This window comes from Chrysemys picta, chromosome 19, assembly GCF_011386835.1.
Source record: "Chrysemys picta bellii isolate R12L10 chromosome 19, ASM1138683v2, whole genome shotgun sequence".
Classification (NCBI taxonomy): Eukaryota; Metazoa; Chordata; order Testudines; family Emydidae; genus Chrysemys; species Chrysemys picta.
This window is the reverse complement of record NC_088809.1, coordinates 12,247,736-12,267,240: the sequence shown is the minus strand read 5'-3', so window position 1 is coordinate 12,267,240 and position 19,505 is coordinate 12,247,736. Positions and strand designations below refer to the sequence as shown.

The 19,505-nt window shown below is 46.2% G+C and overlaps 1 protein-coding gene and 1 long non-coding RNA gene across 2 annotated transcripts in view; one reads left to right on the top strand and one right to left on the bottom strand.

Moving 5' to 3' along the window:
* The window catches only part of LRRC75A (leucine rich repeat containing 75A), a 181,918-nt gene extending 166,421 nt beyond the window's left edge, over nt 1–15,497 (top strand). The window contains exon 4 of the mRNA XM_005283407.5: nt 13,069–15,497. Within this exon, the coding sequence (XP_005283464.1) occupies nt 13,069–13,693 (625 nt within the window). The 3' untranslated portion in view covers nt 13,694–15,497. The remainder of the gene's footprint in view (nt 1–13,068) is intronic.
* The window catches only part of LOC135976622 (uncharacterized), an 84,121-nt gene that overhangs the window by 20,827 nt on the left and 43,789 nt on the right, over nt 1–19,505 (bottom strand). The gene's annotated exons all lie outside the window — the stretch shown is intronic.

The following is a 19,505-nucleotide window of genomic DNA, read 5'->3' as shown; positions in this document are numbered from 1 at the left end:
CGTACCCTTAAATTCAGATTTGAATTTGGGCTCAAAACCTGTCTTTCTACTGGCACAGAAAAGGAGCCTTGGATCCAACCCCTCACCTAACTTGGGGAGAATTTGGATCTGTATCTAGAATGTCCTAGTTCACATGTGTTTCTAATTAGTTTGTTACATACATAGACACACACACTTATTTTTAGTGGGATAGCTCAGTGGTTTGAGCATTGGCCTGCTAAACCCAGGGTTGTGAGTTCAGTCCTTGAGGGGGCCACTTAGGGATCTGGGGCAAAATCAGTACTTGGTCCTGCTAGTGAAGGCAGGGGGCTGGACTCAATGACCTTCAAGGTCCCTTCCAGTTCTAGGAGATAGGCTATCTCCATTAATTTTTTTTATGCCCACAGATTTAATGCTAGTGAAAGATCAACGTCCCTGAGAATGAAATCTACTTCTCTATAGAATGGGTACAGCAAAGACAATGCGAGTGCAAGGCTGCCCCACCAACCTGACCTAGAGGGACCCCCCCAACCCATTCTCCTGCAGTCCCCGCTGAGATTGCCAAAGGGGAGGCTTCCAGGTACCTTGTCGCGATAGTGACGTGGATGCCTGTTTATTAGGAACTGGATGGCAAGTGCCAGCTTGCTTCAGCAAGTCCACAGATGCCCAACAGTAATGACTTTCAGCAACTGGCAGCCTGTGCTGCATTTGCACTGACAGCTCCTGTTACCCAGGTGGTCTCCCAAACGCAGATGCTGAAAAGTCTGAGAACATCTCACTTCAAAGCAAAGGATTCAAGTGTAGGTTGCTTAGAGAAGATAGCTGCATTCCACCTGACCTGTTAGCAGTAGGCAGATGGGGGTATGGGCATTAATACCTTTCATCTATGCTTTAACAAGCCCCTTCTTGTATCCCATGCACACTTTGCTCTCGTGGCTCAGATGTTAAATGGTGCTTACTGCATTCTTGACCTAAGCCCACTGCTAAACTGCACCCAGGAATAATCTTATCCATGGAAACCGAACTTATTAGTCCAAAAACAATTTAAACAGCAGCCTCTTTTAGTCTGACCCCATTGACCCAACCTCCTGCAGTGACCTTTGATCCTGGGCCGGTGCAGATAAGAAGTTGTCCACTTAAAAGATCTAAAATTTGTAAAATGCTTCAAACCCTATTTGTCTATTATGGGAGAATGGGCCTGAATTGTATGTTTGAGCCTTTAAGGGCTGAAAGTCTTTTTACTAGTGAAGCACAAGCCTCTTTAGCGCATGGTAAAAACACCTAGCAAAAGCAGGGCTATTGACGAGGCTGTTACATCAGACATTACATTACGTAAGTTTCTTCTATTCAGAGCACAGTTCTCCTGCTGCTAGTAGGCCTGAAAAACAAGTACAAGGGCTTACGCAACCTGCTGTATCAAACTCCTCTCTCCTGCTGTGCTGGTCTTTCGGCTGGATTACCAAGGGGAGGCTACAGAAAGATGCTGTTTCTTAACCCAGAAATCCCAGTGTGCATTCAAAGAGTATGCAAGTGTAGAGCCGTGCAAAGTGCTGCAGATTCGGTTTACAGCCGATAGCTAGGCCCCAGCTAATCCCCTGCATCCAAACTTGTTGAGCTCTGCATCTGGTGCAATGTCTACAATGAGCAGAACCCAATCCCCGTCTCTATTAGGCTGCGGTTGCTGTAAGATGCAGAAGCCATGTGAAGTGAAGCAGGGAGAGGGGAATGGTATATAAGAAGACTCCTTTATGTAGCTAGCTGATCTATTGCCGGTTTTTCCATTGGACTGCTTTAATCTGAAAGGGATGCAGAATTTGCTCCAGTCACCTGCAGAGTAATCTTGAGTTTACGGTCAAGTGGAACCCTTTTTGTTAGGGTCCTTGTGTTGGCAGGACCCATAATGCTGGTTACACGCCCACCTCATTTCTTTGGTACTACATTTGAGTCGAGACCGAGGTGGTTGTTAATGACTTCTCTGTGCCTCACTTTACCCAGTGGTAACTACATCAGTTAGTCTAGTACAGTGGTTCCCAAACTTGTTCTGCGGCTTGTGCAGGGAAAAGCCCCTGGCGGGCCAGGCCGGTTTGTGTACCCGCCGTGTCTGCAGGTTCGCCCGATCGTGGCTCCCAGTGGCCACGGTTCGCTGCTCCAGGCCAACGGGAGCTGCTGGAAGCAGCGGCCAGTACGTCCCTCGGTCCACGCAAGGGAAGGGAAAAACAAGTTTAAACTTGGTTATCTGTGTAGAGCAGACAGGCCTTTAACCTCCCATTTGCTCTCAGTGACTATTGAATGGTGCCTCATAGAAGTGCTGTGTCTTACCCTAACATTCTCGCTGTCCATACTACTCACACCTGCTATTGCAAAATGATGTTTCCCTTCCTATCAATTCCTCCCCATCCTCCTCCCTAGGCAGCCCAATGCTTCCTCATCTGTCAGGTGTGGCTCACTTCCTCTGCAAGACAAGCCCTTTGAAAATCTGAATTTAGTTCTTAGCTTGTTCCCAGAGCCCAGAATTACTGGTCAGATTCAACCCAAGTGGTTGCTACCTCCAGTTTTAAAGGAAACTTGACGCATTGAGAGTCTGGTGTGAAGGCTAGAACACCCCCCCCGCCATCCATCCCAGCTTCCCCTTATTTAAATTGATCTCCTCCTACATCCCCTAACTGCACTTTCACAAATCAAGTGAAAAAACCCCACATATTTAAATGGACTTTAAAGACAGTCTGAGTTTCATCTTTTCCCCTCATTCTACAGACATGCTGCTCTGATTCTTGTCAGAGAGATTCAGAAAGCGCTGCAGGATGTCCTAGGGAGAAACTTCAGAGGCAAGGGGAAGCCTTTGTGATAAATGCCCCAGAGCCATTTGAAAGCAGTTGTCTGAACTTCTTGACCCAGCAGGATTGAGTAGGTGGAGTGGGCAGGAGACTAGTTACTTAGGCTGCCTGTCTGCCTCTGAATTTCACAGTTAGATTTGGATATCAGCAGCATTCAGCCAGGCCATCTCCTCAGCTAAGCAGGGTTGGGTCAATGGAGTCGAGGGAGGCAGGCTTCCAAAGTAAATCGGTCATCTGTGGTGCTGCAGGAAGTGGCATTGATGATTCCAGATCAAGGAGTGGCACTTTCTCCTTGGAGTTAGAACTTTATCTGAAGCCCCAGGGTAGACGCTGATTGCTGTGCAGGTGCCATCTCAGCTTTTGGACAAGATCCTGATCTCTAGGGACTATACAAAGGTATTTAATCCAGGTTTAAATTCTGGCTAACCAATTTCACCCTGCGCTTTGGACTGTCATTAAGGTACAGGACAGGGGGACGTCAAGTTGCATTTCTAGCTCTGCCACTGACTGCTTGTGGGACTTTGGGCATAGATCACGTGGCTTTTGAAATTTGGGCATAATCTTGGGGAGGTCAACTTGATGCATCTAGGACTTGAAGTCAATAGATGCTCTAGTTGCTCACTGCCTGTAAGGTGAAAAAAGAAAAGTCAGCCACAGATGTCTTCAATTGGGCACCCACCATTAATTGACATTTGAGGTTTGGGCACCTTTTCTGTGCTTCCATTTCTCCCTCTGTAAAATAGGGATGACACTTGCCCACATTGTAGGGGTACTGGGAGGGCCCAGAGGAGGCCTTCAGCTCTGGCTTTGAGGAAGTTACAAATGTCAAGAAGAATCGCTGCATTTATTTTTCGTAAATATACTTTTAGTAAATCAATATAAACCGAACACAAGCATCTACAGCTTGAACGTGGAGAAAGACCTGAAACTTCCTTCTTCCTACATTTTGTAAAAGGAATCAGTTAAGTTGAGGGTGTATCCAAAATACTTACCCACTCCAGAATCCTTGGCCTGGCCCTGTGCATCAAGTGTGTGTGTGGGGAGGAGGAGAGGGCAGGTAGGACAGCGGTTACGGTAGATTCAGCAATGGGGAATTCAGTCATTACAACATTGTGGGGAAGAGGGGGGCTCCTGGGACAGTGCAGGAAGAAACTTCCCTTATGCTTTTAGCACAGGAATAGTAACTGTACTCTCCCTAGTCCTCTGACTTAACCCGGGACAGGAAGCTGAATAGAGAGATGGCAACATTTGTTTAGGAGCCCTGGGCAATCACGCATAGGCCTGTTTGGAAACTAATTTATTAATGAATATTTGTGAACTACCATGAGACTGGATGCAAGGCTCTATAGAGTGCCCAGTAGAGCATTCAGTTTCCTCCACAGTCCTGTTACGTAGTACTGAAGGTGAAAACGGCTGTTGCATTTAATAGTGGATGAGTGATACTTGTATAAATTAGTCTGTTACTTGCTTTGGGACACACCTAGACGTAAGGTGCTATAACTTAATATTTTATAAGGTCAGAAGGGACCACTGTGATCATCTAGTCGGACTTCCTGTAAAACACAAAACCATAGGACTGCTCTGAGCTAATTCCTGTTTGAACTAGAGCAGATCTTTTAGAAACGCATCCCGTCATGATTTAAAAATTGCCAGTGATGGAGAATCCACCACAATCACTGGTTGTTCCAATGATTAATTACCCCACTGCTAAAACTCATGTCTTGTTTCCCAGTCTGAATTTGTCTAGCTTCAACTTCCAGCCATTGGACTGTGCTATACCCAGTGGTGTGATGCCACAACTTTCTAGTGAACAAACTTTACACTAAACTTTCCAGCTTGATGAAGAGTTTGCGTCACTAGCTCTGTTCTGTCAATGGACGTGTCGATCCAACATTTGCATGCGTTAAGCGGTCCCACCTTTTTTAGTGACAGCCCACCAAATGGCATCCTCCATGTGCTATGACCTCACATGTACAGTGTGTCCGAGGGGACGCTGTGCAAAAAGCGCCATTTTGTTCTATGTTTTTGGGATCATCCTGTGGCCTGGAACCAGCCCACAGGCTGCCAGTTAGTCCACATTTTTTGTAAATTTTGGAGCATGCAGTATATGCATTGCCTAAATAGGTGGAACACCACTGGGTATCTTTGGTCTGCTAGATTGAAGAGTCCATTATCAACCGTTGGTTCCCTGTGTAGGTACTTTGATCAAGTCACCATTTAATCTCCTCTTTGTTAAACTAAATACATGGAGCTCCTTGAGTCTATCACTGGAAGGCATGTTCTTTAACCGTTCTTATGGCTCTTCGAACTCTCTCCAATTTATCATGAACTGAGGACACCAGAACTGGGCACAGTATTCTAGCAGCGGTCACTCCAGTAGCAAATGCAGAACCTCCCCACTCCATATTCCTGTTTATACAACTTGTGACTACATTAGCCTTTCTAGGCACAGTGCCGCACCTGGAGCTCACGTTCAGCTGAGGATTCCCCAAGTCCGTTTCAGAGTCACTGCTTCCTAGGATAGAGGCCCCAGTCCTAAGTGTGGCTGACGTTTTTCATTCCTAGATGTACAACTTTAAATTGGTTTGCTAACGTTGCACTGCTTTAATACAATGTGAGTGTTCTCTTGCGATGGGTAAGAAGATGGTGCTCACAAAGCCGCCTTTAACCTAATGAGACTCTAGAAAAGATCCGAGTCAGCAGCTGGCCCTTGTGTGGGGATAATTGCTGTCAATATAAAATAACTGAAGTTACTCCACCAACATCCTACCGAACCATCAGCCAGTACACTGCGAAACAGTCACCTGAACCCGTGATAAACAGAAGAGCTATAGAATGAGCAATGGCTACAACACTAAACATGGAGGTTAGTAGTAAAGGTCGCACTTGCATAGTGCTTTTCAGCCAAGGCTCCCAAAACACTTCACAGACCTTAATGACGACTCTCAGCACCCATGGGGAGGTAGGTAAAATATACTGTCCCATTTCACAGATGGGAAATGGGAGCACAGAGAGGTTAGTGACTTGTCAGGTTGCATGGCAGGTCAGTGGCAGAGTTAAGAATACTAGGGCTCCCAGCACCGTGCTTTAGCTACTAGACCACCCTCACCCCTTTCTAAACAGGTGATGTGAATAGTCTGTCTTCCTCTTATGGCGACATACTCAGACACACAGACTTGAAGGTCAGAAGGGACCATCATGATCATCTTCTAGTCTGATCTCCTGCACATTGCAAGCCACAGAACCTCACCCACCCACTCCTATAATAGACCCCTAACCTGTGGCTGAGTTACTGAAGTCCTCAAATCATGGTTTAAAGACTTCAAGTTACAGAGAATCAACCATTCACGCTAGTTTAAACCTACAAGTGACCCGTGCCCTGCAGAGGAAGGCGAAAACTCCCACGTCTCTGCCAATGAGACCGAGGGGGAAAATTCCTTCCCAACCCCAAATATGGCGATCAGTTAGGCCCTGAACATGTGGACAAGACCCACCAGCCAGACACCTGGGAAAGAATTCTCTGTAGTAACTCAGAGGTCTTCCCATCTAGTGTCACCGGCCGTTGGAGATATTTGCTGCTAGCAGTCGCCGGTTGGCCACATGCCCATTGTAGGCCATCTCATCACATCATACCTACCATAAACTTTTCAAGCACAATCTTGAAGCCAGTGAGGTTTTTTGCCCCCACTGCTCCCCTTGGAGGTTTTAACTCCCATTGACTTCTGTGGGAGTAGAGTTAGGGAGTTACACAAGGGCCAAGTTGAACCAATTAAGAGTCAAACTCACAATTCCAGGGAGGTTCGATATTCAAAGCCTGAGTATAGGCCACCAAACCATCACTTGTGGATAATAATAAAGCTTTAGAAATCAGTTTGTGCAACTAACTAACTGATTGCATTAGTCTATTGTAGCAGCTCACACTGAAGAGCCCAGACTCTATAGTCTAGATGTCCATGTGAAGCATTTGCCGGGAAGGCTTGATTTCCTATGGAGGTCTTAAATTTCACAGCCAAGCTTGGGTGAGATTCTGTTTAGTTCACAGTTTGACAGACGAACACACACACTCAGAGCAGATAGGTTGAATTGGCCCACGCAGATCCATAAAGAGACTGGTGAGCCACAAAAGACAAAATGTTTTAATTCTCCTGTGCTGTCAGGTATTCCCCTAGCAAGCAGTATTACAGGAGATGACTAATCCAATGCAGCCAGGTAATAAGAGGCTAGTAGCTTGTTTCCACTGCATAATTTCCTTTGCAGAGTTGTTACTGAAATCTCAGCTGACCTGGTGAGGTTGCGTGACATCAACCAGCTCCCTTCCAGGATCAGCTGTGGCATTCAGATGTTTTAAGTACAAATAGAAAGTACAAATATTAAGCTCTTCCAGTATTTAGCCAAGCCCCTGAATGGAAGTTGGCTTTAATCTCTCTCCCTATCAATTTTTACTTCTTCCTTGTAACAAACATTTTAAAAGAACAATGAAAACAAAGCACCCTTAAACAGCCTCCAGGGAACAATCCAGCATTGCCAAGGAATGGGGACCTATTAGATCAGACTTCTCTGACCAGTCTGTCAGATGTTTCTTGTCTAAAGTGGAATTCATTGCTTTTCCTGTTTACCTACCCCCCCCCAAACACACACACCCTGTCTAGCTTAGTGGGGGGTGTGGGGGTGTTCCCAGCCAGATGGTTAGCCTGCCACAGATCTATGCTCTACATGTTTAGTGAGAAAGATGGCTCAGGGATTAATGGGATTTAGCATCTCTCTCTTCCAAACTGGTAGTTCGAGTCCAGCCTAGGGCATTGGTGATGTGAAGTCATCACTAACAATGGATAAATCACACACACCCTGGAAGTGAGGATATTTTTCTGCACCTTTGGAGGAGTCCCTGCCCCTCTCCCCCCACAGTAGAATCATATTCTTCAATTACCTGAGGTGTGGGACAGTGTAGTGGCCTGCTAGACACAGGGACCTGAAAGCACTTATTCCTTGTGAATGGGATTTTCAAAGGAGCAGCCTCTAACCTCTCATAGTCATGTTGAAAATTACAACCTACCAGGGTAGTACGGTGGTAACTAAACATCAATGATTATTTACCTACAATATGGCGAGGCTGTCAGATTTTAGTTACTAGTTAGGCAGGTAAAGGAGCGAGCGGCTGTGAATAATGTATTGCAGGATTTCAGAGGTACCTTTTCAAACCGCCCGAGGACTTGCCCCTCTGCCTACCCAGTGTGTAGAGTGGTATGTGGTGCTATGTTGTGGGCACTCCTAGGGAGCCATGTAGAATGCACTTATCACTGTGATATCAAAGTGCCATGAGAAGTACAACTTCATTACTGCCTGGGGCCCCTGTGACAGACTGACAACTGCCAGAGCCCATGTTAGAGTTGGGGTTAACTCTGGTAAGTGCGTAGCATGAGCGTAGGTTCTTTTTATTGTGTTTTAATAGGTTCTCTCTCTAGTGCTATTTACCGTAAAAATAAAGTAGGTTTGCATAGGAAGTGCTATGTGTGTGGTACCTTATGTCTGTAGCAATTACTGTTAATGGTCTCTGAAGAGAGAGTCTGCCAGCAGGTGTCCTTGGGCAGCCTGCCTGGGCTGAGACTAACACAGTGAAGGATGAGCACAGTGTGCCTGGAAATACCCCAGTCAGAAGGGAGACACGTGGTGGGTCTCTACTCAAGAAGGGCAACGGCTGGAAGCCAAAGAGGGGGCGCCCTTGATGGACCACTGAGGGGGAAATAGAGGTGTCGTTGCTCTGAAATGTGACAGCATCCACAATATGGAAGTAATTCTGTGGACCACTGAGGCACGCCCTGTATGACAGAGCCCATAAGTCTCATGCCACAACAAACAGGTTGTGGAATGGCCTGGACAGTTTGTTCCAAACATACATACGGCTAAAACAAATATAGACCCACCATTGACTTAGCTGCATCACCAACTGAATGAGCTGCCTTCATACCTTGAATCAAAATTACAACCTACTGAATCAGATGCTTCTTCTACTAACCCCCCCACTCTATTAAGTTTCTGGCCTGACTTGTTCAAGCCGATCGTCCATTTCAATAAGTGTTCTTAGAACAGAGTGTAATCACCCACCGTGATAAATCAAATCATAGACAAACCCTCAGGCTCGAACAAAACAGATCAGCTTTGTGAGAATTGCTTTCTGTGTGGCATAACACAGAGCCGATCATGGCAAGTGCTAACTCTAGGGGACAGATGGTCTCGCAAGGTCGCCAATGTGACCGGAGCAGTAAGCCTAAATTATTGAAAATAAATATAGCACAGGCTGTCTCTGTAGGAGAGCATAATATTTTGTATTTACTATACACAGCACCTTTCTTCAGAGGATCTCTAAGTTTTCCTGACATACTACGACAGGGAAGGAAGCAGTATTAAAACCTGGGCAGTTAGAGCAGGAGACTAGAAATGCATCTATTAACAGGTCCCATTATCACTGGAGCAGATGAAGATACCAAACCTTTCGCCTCTAGGTTTTAGTTTGAATCCTGATTTGGGTCAGTAGGGACCCTCTTGTGACTGTGCGGGTGGCATAGGTGAAGCAAGCTGGATGGTTTCAGTCAAGTTCCCATCTCAACAGGTGTCCCAATTGACAAAGTAGCATAACTGGTACAGTCAGAGAAGCCAATATTATGATGGGACATGGAGACTGAACTGCCCTCGCTTAGAGGTATTAATGAATACCTCTAAGAGAGGGCAAAGCTGCATAAGGGAAGCTTGGCCTTGGTCTGACCACAGGGTTCAACCACCCAGCACTCTTGTGACAGCAATTAAAAGCCACACGTTAAAAAGTAGCTCAGAAGACACACAAACACCATTATAGTAGGGCAATGTTCTGAAGCACGTGAGCGCAATGGCTGCAGCCCAAAGAGGATAAGTCCTGGTACTGAATGCAGCCAACTAACATTTGCCTTGGGCTCAAGTGATAGGCGCGGCGTTTTAAAAGCAGTAGGTTCTGGATTCGAAACCCACATCATAGGTAGGTTGTGCCAATAACTGATGGCTGTAATGTATACAACCAGTGATGTCTTACAGTATTGCTTTCAGAACAGCAAATTTACATTAGAAATGGTGACAAGCAGAGGGTGGTTAAAAGGACAAATAAGAGAATTAAAAAAAACAACGTGCCCCACACAGGAAAAAACTGTCCATTTGATACCTTTCATGTGCATCGAATTCACTAAAAATGAGACCGCAGGTAACTTCTGTATACTGAAGAAGGTGTGTATTATTATAAAGATACTACTCATGTACAGCATGGTTCCCAAAAGCCCTTGTCATTCACAAAGCATTGAAATATTTAACCCCTATTCCGAGTACACCAACGACCAGAGAGCTAACTACTTATTCTCGCTGGATGACTCGCTATTGACTTCAGTGGGACGGCTTGTAAAGTTTTCAACACTCTCTCTCTGGGATACAAGGCCCTACTTTATGCTGGGGTGGTGCTACGTCCACGATGGGTGGTAAATAACCCCAGCAAATAACAGGCTGCGGAAAGCAAGACATCTTGACTGCCTGTAGGTGGTCCGTGGCTCTAAGCTCCAGCTTCCAGTCTTGCTCTCCTTGTGGTCCAGGGAGGCCGGGCATCCATCCAGAGCAAGAAACAGACCAGCAAAGGAGGACTGAAGTGTCACGGTGTTGCCCCTTCAGATCTCTTTTAGGAACCTTCATTAGTGCTACGTGTCTGGGCTTAGGCCTAATTAAGCTGCTTGCAATGGCACACACTGCTAGGAGCCAGGAGAAAAGGTCAGGTCGAGTCGAGGGGACTGTTTATCAAATCGCTGCGTGAAGCAGCGCATGGTTTTCAGCAGTCTCCGGAGGTGTCCCAAACTGCTCAGCTCTGGCTCCTCGTTAAAGTAAGGAATTGTGCAGACAAGGAGAGAACAGATGAAACCAGCTGGTTTATAGCAGGCAGCCCTTTAGTGGACAGGAGATTGTGTTTATGACACACACACACACACACACACACACACACTCTCACTGACAGCTCCTAAGTCTGGAGTGCCTGTTGCCTTCAGTGGTTTGAAGGGGAGTGTGCTAGTTAGGCAAATACTTTAGCTTGGCAATTGTTCCATTTCACTTGGCCAGAAGGATAGCAATGCACAAGGATGATTGCCTAGTTCTAGGGTAGGGTAGGAGAACTCAGGACAGTGAATTCTCCTTGCAAGAGGGCTGAAATACTCTGTGCAGCCTTCTACATCGTCCTTGCTGTTCTCTGTATTGCGACAGGCATCACCGAGTACTAAATGTTCCCTTTCACTTCTCAGTGTAGGGTTGATACAGCTGAGTTCCCGTGGAAGACTGAACTTCCAGAAAGTCAACGGCATAAAGGCACAAATAGCATCAAGACTATCTAGAATTCTTCCTGTTATAACTTTGGAAGTGCACCCCCAAAGGCATTGCTGCCCAAAAGGAACTATTTACCTAAGTCACGCTGAAATGTTTTAGTGGAGTTTAGCAAGGGCTGTAGGAGTTTGTATCCTTCTGCTCAGTGAGCTATTGGGGTTCCAACCAACTGATTGGTCAAGTAGCTATCTAAATGCCACAGTCCCCATTGAGAGACTTAGGTAAGGAACAGACTATATAAAATATTATGGAGGATGTACATTTTTTCTTAAAGAAAGAAGAGTTTAATAAGTTCTTCCATATCACCCAAGAAAATCTAGTGTAGTGTTCCCCTGAACATGCATCATATTGCAAGGGGGCACGCTGGCTTGTGTTGCCAGTGAATTAAAGCATTATATTCTTTATCACCGGCAGACAAAGTTACCCCAATGGCTCCTTGAGTAGAAAGGCCCTAACTTCTGCAGCCCTCAGTATCACATCCCGGGCCAAGGAAAGTAAAGGAAACTGAGATGGGCTCATTTAAACCCATGGTTTTGAGAGAGTAAATGGAACTAGAGTGGATGCAGTTACTAATTCTTCTACCAAAGGGAGTTCCAATCTGCCTTTCAGTGTTCAGGGTACGTCTAACCTGCCAATAAAAGATATGTTAGTTAACTCGGGTTCAAACAACAGTAAGGACACAGCAGCTTAGGTTCAATCCCAGCGTCTCCTGCAGGCTTTATTTCAAGCGGAGTTCAACAGAGCTGCTGTATATTCACTGCTAGTTTTAACACACAGTAGATATTGCAAGTTAAGAACACTTTCCCCTCCCTCTCCTCCCCCCCACACACAGCGTAGACCCCTTGAGTCATTGTTCATAGGTCTAAAAATGCCAGGGTAAGGGTTTACATCTCGATTTACACGGCAAGTCATGAACAGAGGCCCTAGATAATTAAAGAGAAAATGTGAAGCTGGCAACACCAGCAAGGCCAATGGTAAATTCGACAAAACTGTTCTTTAGCTCAGAGTGTGACGAAAGTCAGAGCCATATGCACAGTGGGCTGATTTGGCACTCTCTTTGTGGCAGATGTGCCAACTTAGCTAACATTTCTCAAGTGATTAACACGGATAGAACTCCCTCAGCCTCCTAATTCATTAGTGTTAAGGCCTCCGCTACTGATACCGCTAGATCCTTGCAGCACTTTAAAAGCAATGTTGATCTGTATAACTCCAATCTGGCAGCGATGCTTATCGGCAGCCACAGGAGCATCAGGAGAATAATGTATCCACCTAAGGCTTTTCTATAGCGTTCATCACCATAGCAACCAAGTCAAACGATTAATAGTCGTTATTGTTCGTAAACCACTGGAAGTACTTAATTGGAGTCAGGACATCTAGCTTTTAGGTCTGCCTCTACCATGCCTTTGCTCCGTGCCTCAGTTTCCCCCACCTGTAAAACAGAGCAACGCTTCTTGCCTTTGACGAAGTGCTCTGTACGGATGTACGGATAAGTACCAAGCATGAAAATTGTCACTCAAGCGAGAATTCCTGTTTTTCTGCTCAAATGCTTCACAGTCTTTTTAAAAGCAGTTGAACGTTCAGCTCTGGGACCCTGCAAGGGACACCCAAAAGAAAGCTTCCTTAGGCTTGTAACTGAAACAGGAGGCAGCAACAATCTTTGAATACATTGGTTTTGGCTGCCATCCATTTTTAAGCCTGCACACAAATCGGATTCAAAAATCCAGGGCTGACGGAGAGGGGTGCCGGCAGTTACGTATCCTGTTTGAATGAGTCATTGCACGGTCTCTCACAAAGCTGCCAGCACACAAGAAGTGATGCTTATTAGCAAAATGATGAGTGTCCATGTTAACCGTTTGTCTGTCGTTTTGTCTCTCTGCAGCTTGAAAGCTATCCTGGTGGGGACGCCTCAGAACAACACAGTAGATCTCTCTGGCATCCCTCTGACACTGAAGGACTTGGACCGCATCATCTCATACCTCCAGCACAGCTCAGAGCACATTGACAATGTGGAGCTGTGCTTCACGGAGCTGACTGATGAGATGTTCCTTCAACTTCTGCCCATCCTCAGTGCCCTGCCTCACCTCACCACTCTCTCCCTGAATGGCAACAGACTCACCAAAGCAATCCTTCGGGACCTGACAGAAACCCTGAAGGACCCCAAGAAGTTCTCCAGTGTGACGTGGATTGATCTGGGCAACAACGTGGATATCTTTTCTTTGCCGCAGCCCTTTTTGGTCAGCCTCAAGAAACGCTGTCCCAAGCAAGGCAACTTGCCAACCATTCTGGAGTTCGGGGAGGGCCAGATGAGTGACTTGGAAAGCCAAGAGGGCCTGGCGGAGAGTCAAGAGGATCTGTGCTCAGCCGACGAAGATGGAAACCAACCTGACAAGATCAACAATGCAGGCACCAGACGGCTGTTGACAGAGAGAACAATTGAGGTTGGGACGCTGACAAATAAATGTGACTCTGAGCAGGAAGCTGCTTGTGAGGCAGTTCAGACATGATGTTCAGCTGTGTGTCACGTGGCTGGGTACTTTGAAAAGAGACACTTTAAAACTGATACCTCACCTATGAAGGTTCTTATTAAGTGTTGATTTACATGTTCAGATGTCTACACAATCAATGCTTTGAGACTTTAGACTGTTGCCTCATCAGTTTCCTCTCATCATATGAATGTCAACCGATTTTGTTTCATAGAGAACATAAAAATGTGATCAAGTTGTATACTTATATTTTATAAAGCTGGCCACGTATTTTTAAACATTAGCAATGAGCTGTGCTTTTTATCTCTCTCTCTCTCAAAACAAAACAAAACAAATCTATATCACCAAGGTATCGTAATGCCAGTTCCTTCAATAGCACAAAAGGAGAAGAAAATAGCAAACAGAATTTGCAGGAGAGGTCTCTGTTTTGAGATGAGATCATTCTGACTGAATCTAGCAAAATTGTGGTTTTAAAGTTTTCTCTCTTGTAAACGATGGGTAAATGGCTGCCACCCTAAGGAGGACTCTTGTGGAGACCAAATTAAACCTATCCCCACTCTGAATTCAAACCGCATTGAAGAGTAGCATCCTTGGTCAATGACAAAACAACTGGGGAATATTTCCTTGCACCAGCCAATAAGGATGAAATTCACCTCCTGTGCAGAGGGGTCAGCCCAAGGAGAATGTGCCCCGTAAGACCTGTTCTAATTGGAGTATAGTTGTTGGGCTGGGCATATTGTACAGGGGTGAATTTCCACTGCAAATTCTTGCTCCTTACCACCACCATTTGGAATCTAGAAAGGCTGTCTCACTCTCTGGCCTTATAGGCGTTGGATCAGCAAGATGTCCAGTAACGAGAGCACATTTGGTCCTAGAGTTTGGCTACCACTCCCTCTACTGTAAATACCTCCATTGCTTTCAGTGAAGTTACTTGGAGTTTACATCACTGTAACTGAGAGCAGAAGTTGGGACCATGTGCAAAGTTTGAATGCGAGGGTTTGGTTCAGGCCCATCTCTAGTACATGTAAAAGGGACAGAGCTGTTCCTAACAAATATTTATTACAATATGGAATGTTTATAGAAGAAAAATGAACAAAAGTTTTCCTGGGGAAGTTTTTTAATACACTGCCATTCTGGGGTGGGCAGGCACAAGCCAACTGAAGATCTGGAAGGCCTGTACCAGTCTTTAGGTTACTTGACTGCCCCTACTCCCAATGACCAGAAGTGCTTTGTTTCTAACATTTTTAGAAGAGAAACAGTTTTGAATTTCTGATAGCAAATGGAGATGGGACCTGCATTGCTGGCTTTGAACCTGGATCCTGTCTTCCCCAAAGTTCAGGGGGGTTTGGAGCTGGAATTTGCAGTGAGACCCATCTTTCTAGAGCATTTCAGTATACTTAAAAGGACCAAATCTGATTTCCTGGCATGAAATGTAGCCATTTGGCTTTCTGTTTGTGTCCTGGTCTTTGAATAGCTTTACAGCATCATCTCCTTGGCTCAGGCATGAGTGACAACTCTTTTGGCTTCATCTACAGGTACAAATACATTCAGAGAGTTTTCAAGCTTCCCTTTGGCACTAGCCTCATAACATTGCTACACTACCAGTCTGCTTCCCCTCCATATGCAAGAAAATACCTTATAAGAGATTCTGCTACTCGTTTAAATACAGCTGGCAAAAGTTATTATGATTTGCGTGTATCTAACCTTGTTTTTCTAACTGCTCATTCTTTTCGCCAGGCATAAAAACTTTGCAGTGAATAAACTTTTTCTGTTTGCAATAAAAGAGCTATCCATAATCAAAATAAAGGACAGTGTTTAATAGAGACCTTGTCTTGAGTTTCCATTTATTACAGGCTTCACACTACTGGGACGGACTACAGTTCACAGCAGCAATGCCCACAATATCTGCCTCACTGGAAATCTTTCCCCTTTAAAGATACATGGTTAGGTGCTTTATGAATGCATATCACAGATACTACTGTATTTCTCCACTAAACAAATGGTAGGCACACACCTCACTTAATAATACTTCCGGGCTGATTCTGCTCTCACATGGGGTTTATACTGTTGTAAATCTATTGACACCTGCGTAAGAGCACAATTGGACTCTTAGCACTGCCTGCCCATTGGCAAAGCGCCACATCTCGTTTGAATGTGAAATGAGAATACTTAGAATCATAGAATATCAGGGTTGGAAGGGACCTCAGGAGGTCATCTAGTCCAAACCCCTGCTCAAAGCAGGACCAATCCCCAGACAGATTTTTGCCCCAGATTCCTAAAAGACCCCCTCAAGGTTTGAACTCACAACCCTGGGTTAGCAGGCCAATGCTCAAACCACTGAGCTATCCCTTCCCCCAGTGAGCTATACTTGTCTGAGATACAGAGAAGCACATTCATGGTCACGGGAGTTGCACCTACTTATGTCACTGTTGCATTTGGCCCAGAGTTGTGCTTACTTCACAAGACCACCATGCTGCTGCCGCCAACAGGGGAAGGTTCATCAAGCGTTAGCGAACACTGACCCAACCCACTGGGCCCAACGCTGGCGAGACCCTTCCTTGTGACAGGGGCAGGTTGCGGGTGTTAAATGTATACAACATTCCAGGCTCTGTACAAGCGAGTGAGGGGTTTCTGGCAGTCCCCTGAGGACATGGCTTCCCCAGCCAGCAAGCTTTTTAGTCCTAACGTTAAAGGCAGAGAAAGCAGTGCCAGTAAGAGGCAGTGCAAGACTCCCCTGGCATGATTTCAGAGGTGCTCATGGCCCCAAGCCCCTTGTGTGTCTCGTGAGCTTACTAGTGCGGTTTTTCGCTGTGGTTTTTGCAGTCACTTGCCTGTTTTGATTCTACAGCCTAGCCGCTTTCATTCTAAAAGGATAAATAATATGCATATCCAGCCTTTATGCAGCTAAACATCAATGGAGTATAAACTGGTGCAAAACCAACACAGAACTTGGAGGCAGCCCAGGAAATGTGACCTGCCCATTCACCCTATTGCATTAACTCTGAACCATAATGCTAACAGCATACAAGCTACGTTTTCAGGGCATTTAAATTTTAAATTAATGGAGATATCCTATCTCCTAGAACTGGAAGGGACCTTGAAAGGTCATCGAGTCCAGCCCCCTGCCTTCACTAGCAGGACCAAGTACTGATTTTTGCCCCAGATCCCTAAGTGGCCCCCTCAAGGATTGAACTCACAACCCTGGGTTTAGCAGGCCAATGCTCAAACCACTGAGCTATATTACATGTGCAATATACCGTGGGTACATGTGGAGCTGGGATTCCCAGCTCAAGGAGACACTCTCGTGCTGGCTAAACACACTGAGACTAGAGTGCAGCTGTGGCTGTGCAAGCAGGGGGACGGGCTAGCCAGCCTGCGTGTGTCTCTATGGTCTCAGACAGGTACAGCCTCAGGGACCCTGGCACCTCCTGCCATGGCTATGCTCCATTATTTTTAGTGCACTCACTAGCTCGAGCAGGTTTCCTCAAGCTGCGCTGCACCCCCCCGTTACTACAATGCTGTGCCAACTGGATCGTTGTGTACACGCAAACAGCATTGCTCCTTGACGTACCGTGCACACCACTTACTAGGAAGCTGGTTTCCACATAAGGGCCATAGTCCCTCCTTGATCTTTGTGCAAGTCGCCCCTTGTTAATGGCAGACGATTTGATGGGGAGCGAGGCTACTGCATAGCCCTAAGTCCACAGGCTTGATCATAACTGAAATGGCATTTGGCTCTCCCCCTAGCAAATATTCAGCAAGCTCAACTGACGACAGAAACTCTCTGGGGTAGTGATATTTGTCTCTAGCACTCTGACTACGCACAGCACTACGTGGACAAGAAAGTACCAAATGCACGCTAGGTGCCAGCAAACACAATCGTCGTATTCTCAGCTATGGCAGTACGTCTATTTGCAGCTCACTTACACGGAGGTATATCCAGCGGTGCACCAGCGTAACACCAGAATTTGGCACGGGTTTCAGGGGCCCTTTAGTCTGAGCTTGCCCATTTCACGCTAACTGCGGCGAGGGCAGCGTTCCAACTGACTTACACCCCGGAGAGCTCAGGCCCAGCACACTGGGGCGTGGTTTTCTTTTAAATGTAACAAACCCAAACAAAATCCTAGCCTTTTGCGGTCAACAAAACAGTCCTGTTGACGTTGGCTGTGCTGTAATTGCCGCGATTGGAATGGAGCTAGTGTATCAGGGCTCAGCAGGTCTGCTTGTAAAGAGTTCCAACACAGAGCTTTGAGAAATCAAACACTAGGAATAAACACCTACAGAGTAAGCCTGCCACCCAGGTTAACTTTCTTGCTTTCCGTATCACAGTGAACAGGCGTTGGGTTATCTGTCCACGCAGCCTTTTACAATTCAGATTGCTTGCATGGTATTACACTTCTGCCTTCAAGGGGACAATAGCATCTTTGTACATCATATAATGAAGCTTCCAGGACCTATCACACATACTGCTGATTCAGTCCTCCTTTCTCTCGGAGTGAACCCAAACATATTTGCAAGGGAAAACACAGCAGAAGAAAATCGGTGCAAGGAAATACAATGCAAATGCAGTGAGGCAGGCAGGGCCGGCTCCAGGCACCAGCACAGCAAGCAGGTGCTTGGGGTGGCCAACGGAAAGGGGCGGCACGTCCGGGTCTTCGGCGGCGGGTCTGTTGGTCCCTCTCAGAGGAAAGGACCTGCTGCCGAAGAATAGAATGAAGCGGTGGCGGTAGAGCTGCCGCCGATCGGGGCGGCAAAAACGCTGGAGGCAGGGCTTGTTTCTAAGCTGTAAGGCTGGGGATTAGGGGAGACGGGCTCTACCTTGAGCAAGTCACTTCACTGCTCTGTGGCTCAGTTTCACCCTCTGTGAAATGAGGCTACAACCAGGGGAGGCTATGGCTCAGGGTCAAATTTTCAGAAGTGCCTAACTGTACGGCCTGTCCACACTACCAATGCTGCACCAATATAGCTGTAGTGCAGAGCCCTCTAGTGGCAATGCAGTGTATGCCAACAGAAGGAGCTCTTAGGCCAGTATAGCTCCACCACCGCCCCAGATGTTATTAGCTATGCCAATGAACACTGCTGGCAGCATAGGGGTATTCCTCTCCATCCCCCCACCCCAGCAGCTGGCATAGCTACATCAGCTAGAGGCTGTGATTCCCCCCCCCAACTCCCAAGATAAAATTGTGACCAGCAGCAGATGTGGGAGACTCCCAGTAGCCCTTAGGGTTAAATCACTTAATTCGTCACTGAAATGCAGTCGCCTCTAGTGAGGAACGCTGCAGCTGTCTTAGCAGCGCACAGCAGCCTAACGACAAGACACCCAAGTAGTTCATAGCTCATTAAAGTGACAGAAAGAATATCACTTACACAGACTAATTACCCAAGGTGGAACCTGACCCATGCACTGGCACCAACTCTCTTGCTGGTGAAAGAAGTGCCATGAGATTTTTGGATGAGCACTCAGGAAATATGGCTGGCTCTGTTAAAGCTGAGTACAGAGAGAGTTAATCAAGGGCATAGTGCCATATAACCCTCAAAAGACAAACACTATGTTCCAGAAGCATCGCTGCCCCTGCCGTGTTCCTAAGATGCATTCGAATCTTCTGCCAGTTTCTGTTTTTTAATATTAGCCCAGCTTGTGTGTCACTTTCAGCATTCCTAGTTATCAGACAAACTGCTGGAGAGAAGCAACATGGAAAAGGAGATAAGGTATCTGCTGTGGAGAAGGAAAAATTGCTCCTGGCAGGAATTCTGAAATACGGTATTATCACAGCTTGGCACGAGGCCAGCCGGAGGCAGCACACATACCCAACAGCAAGGAGCTCAAGCCACT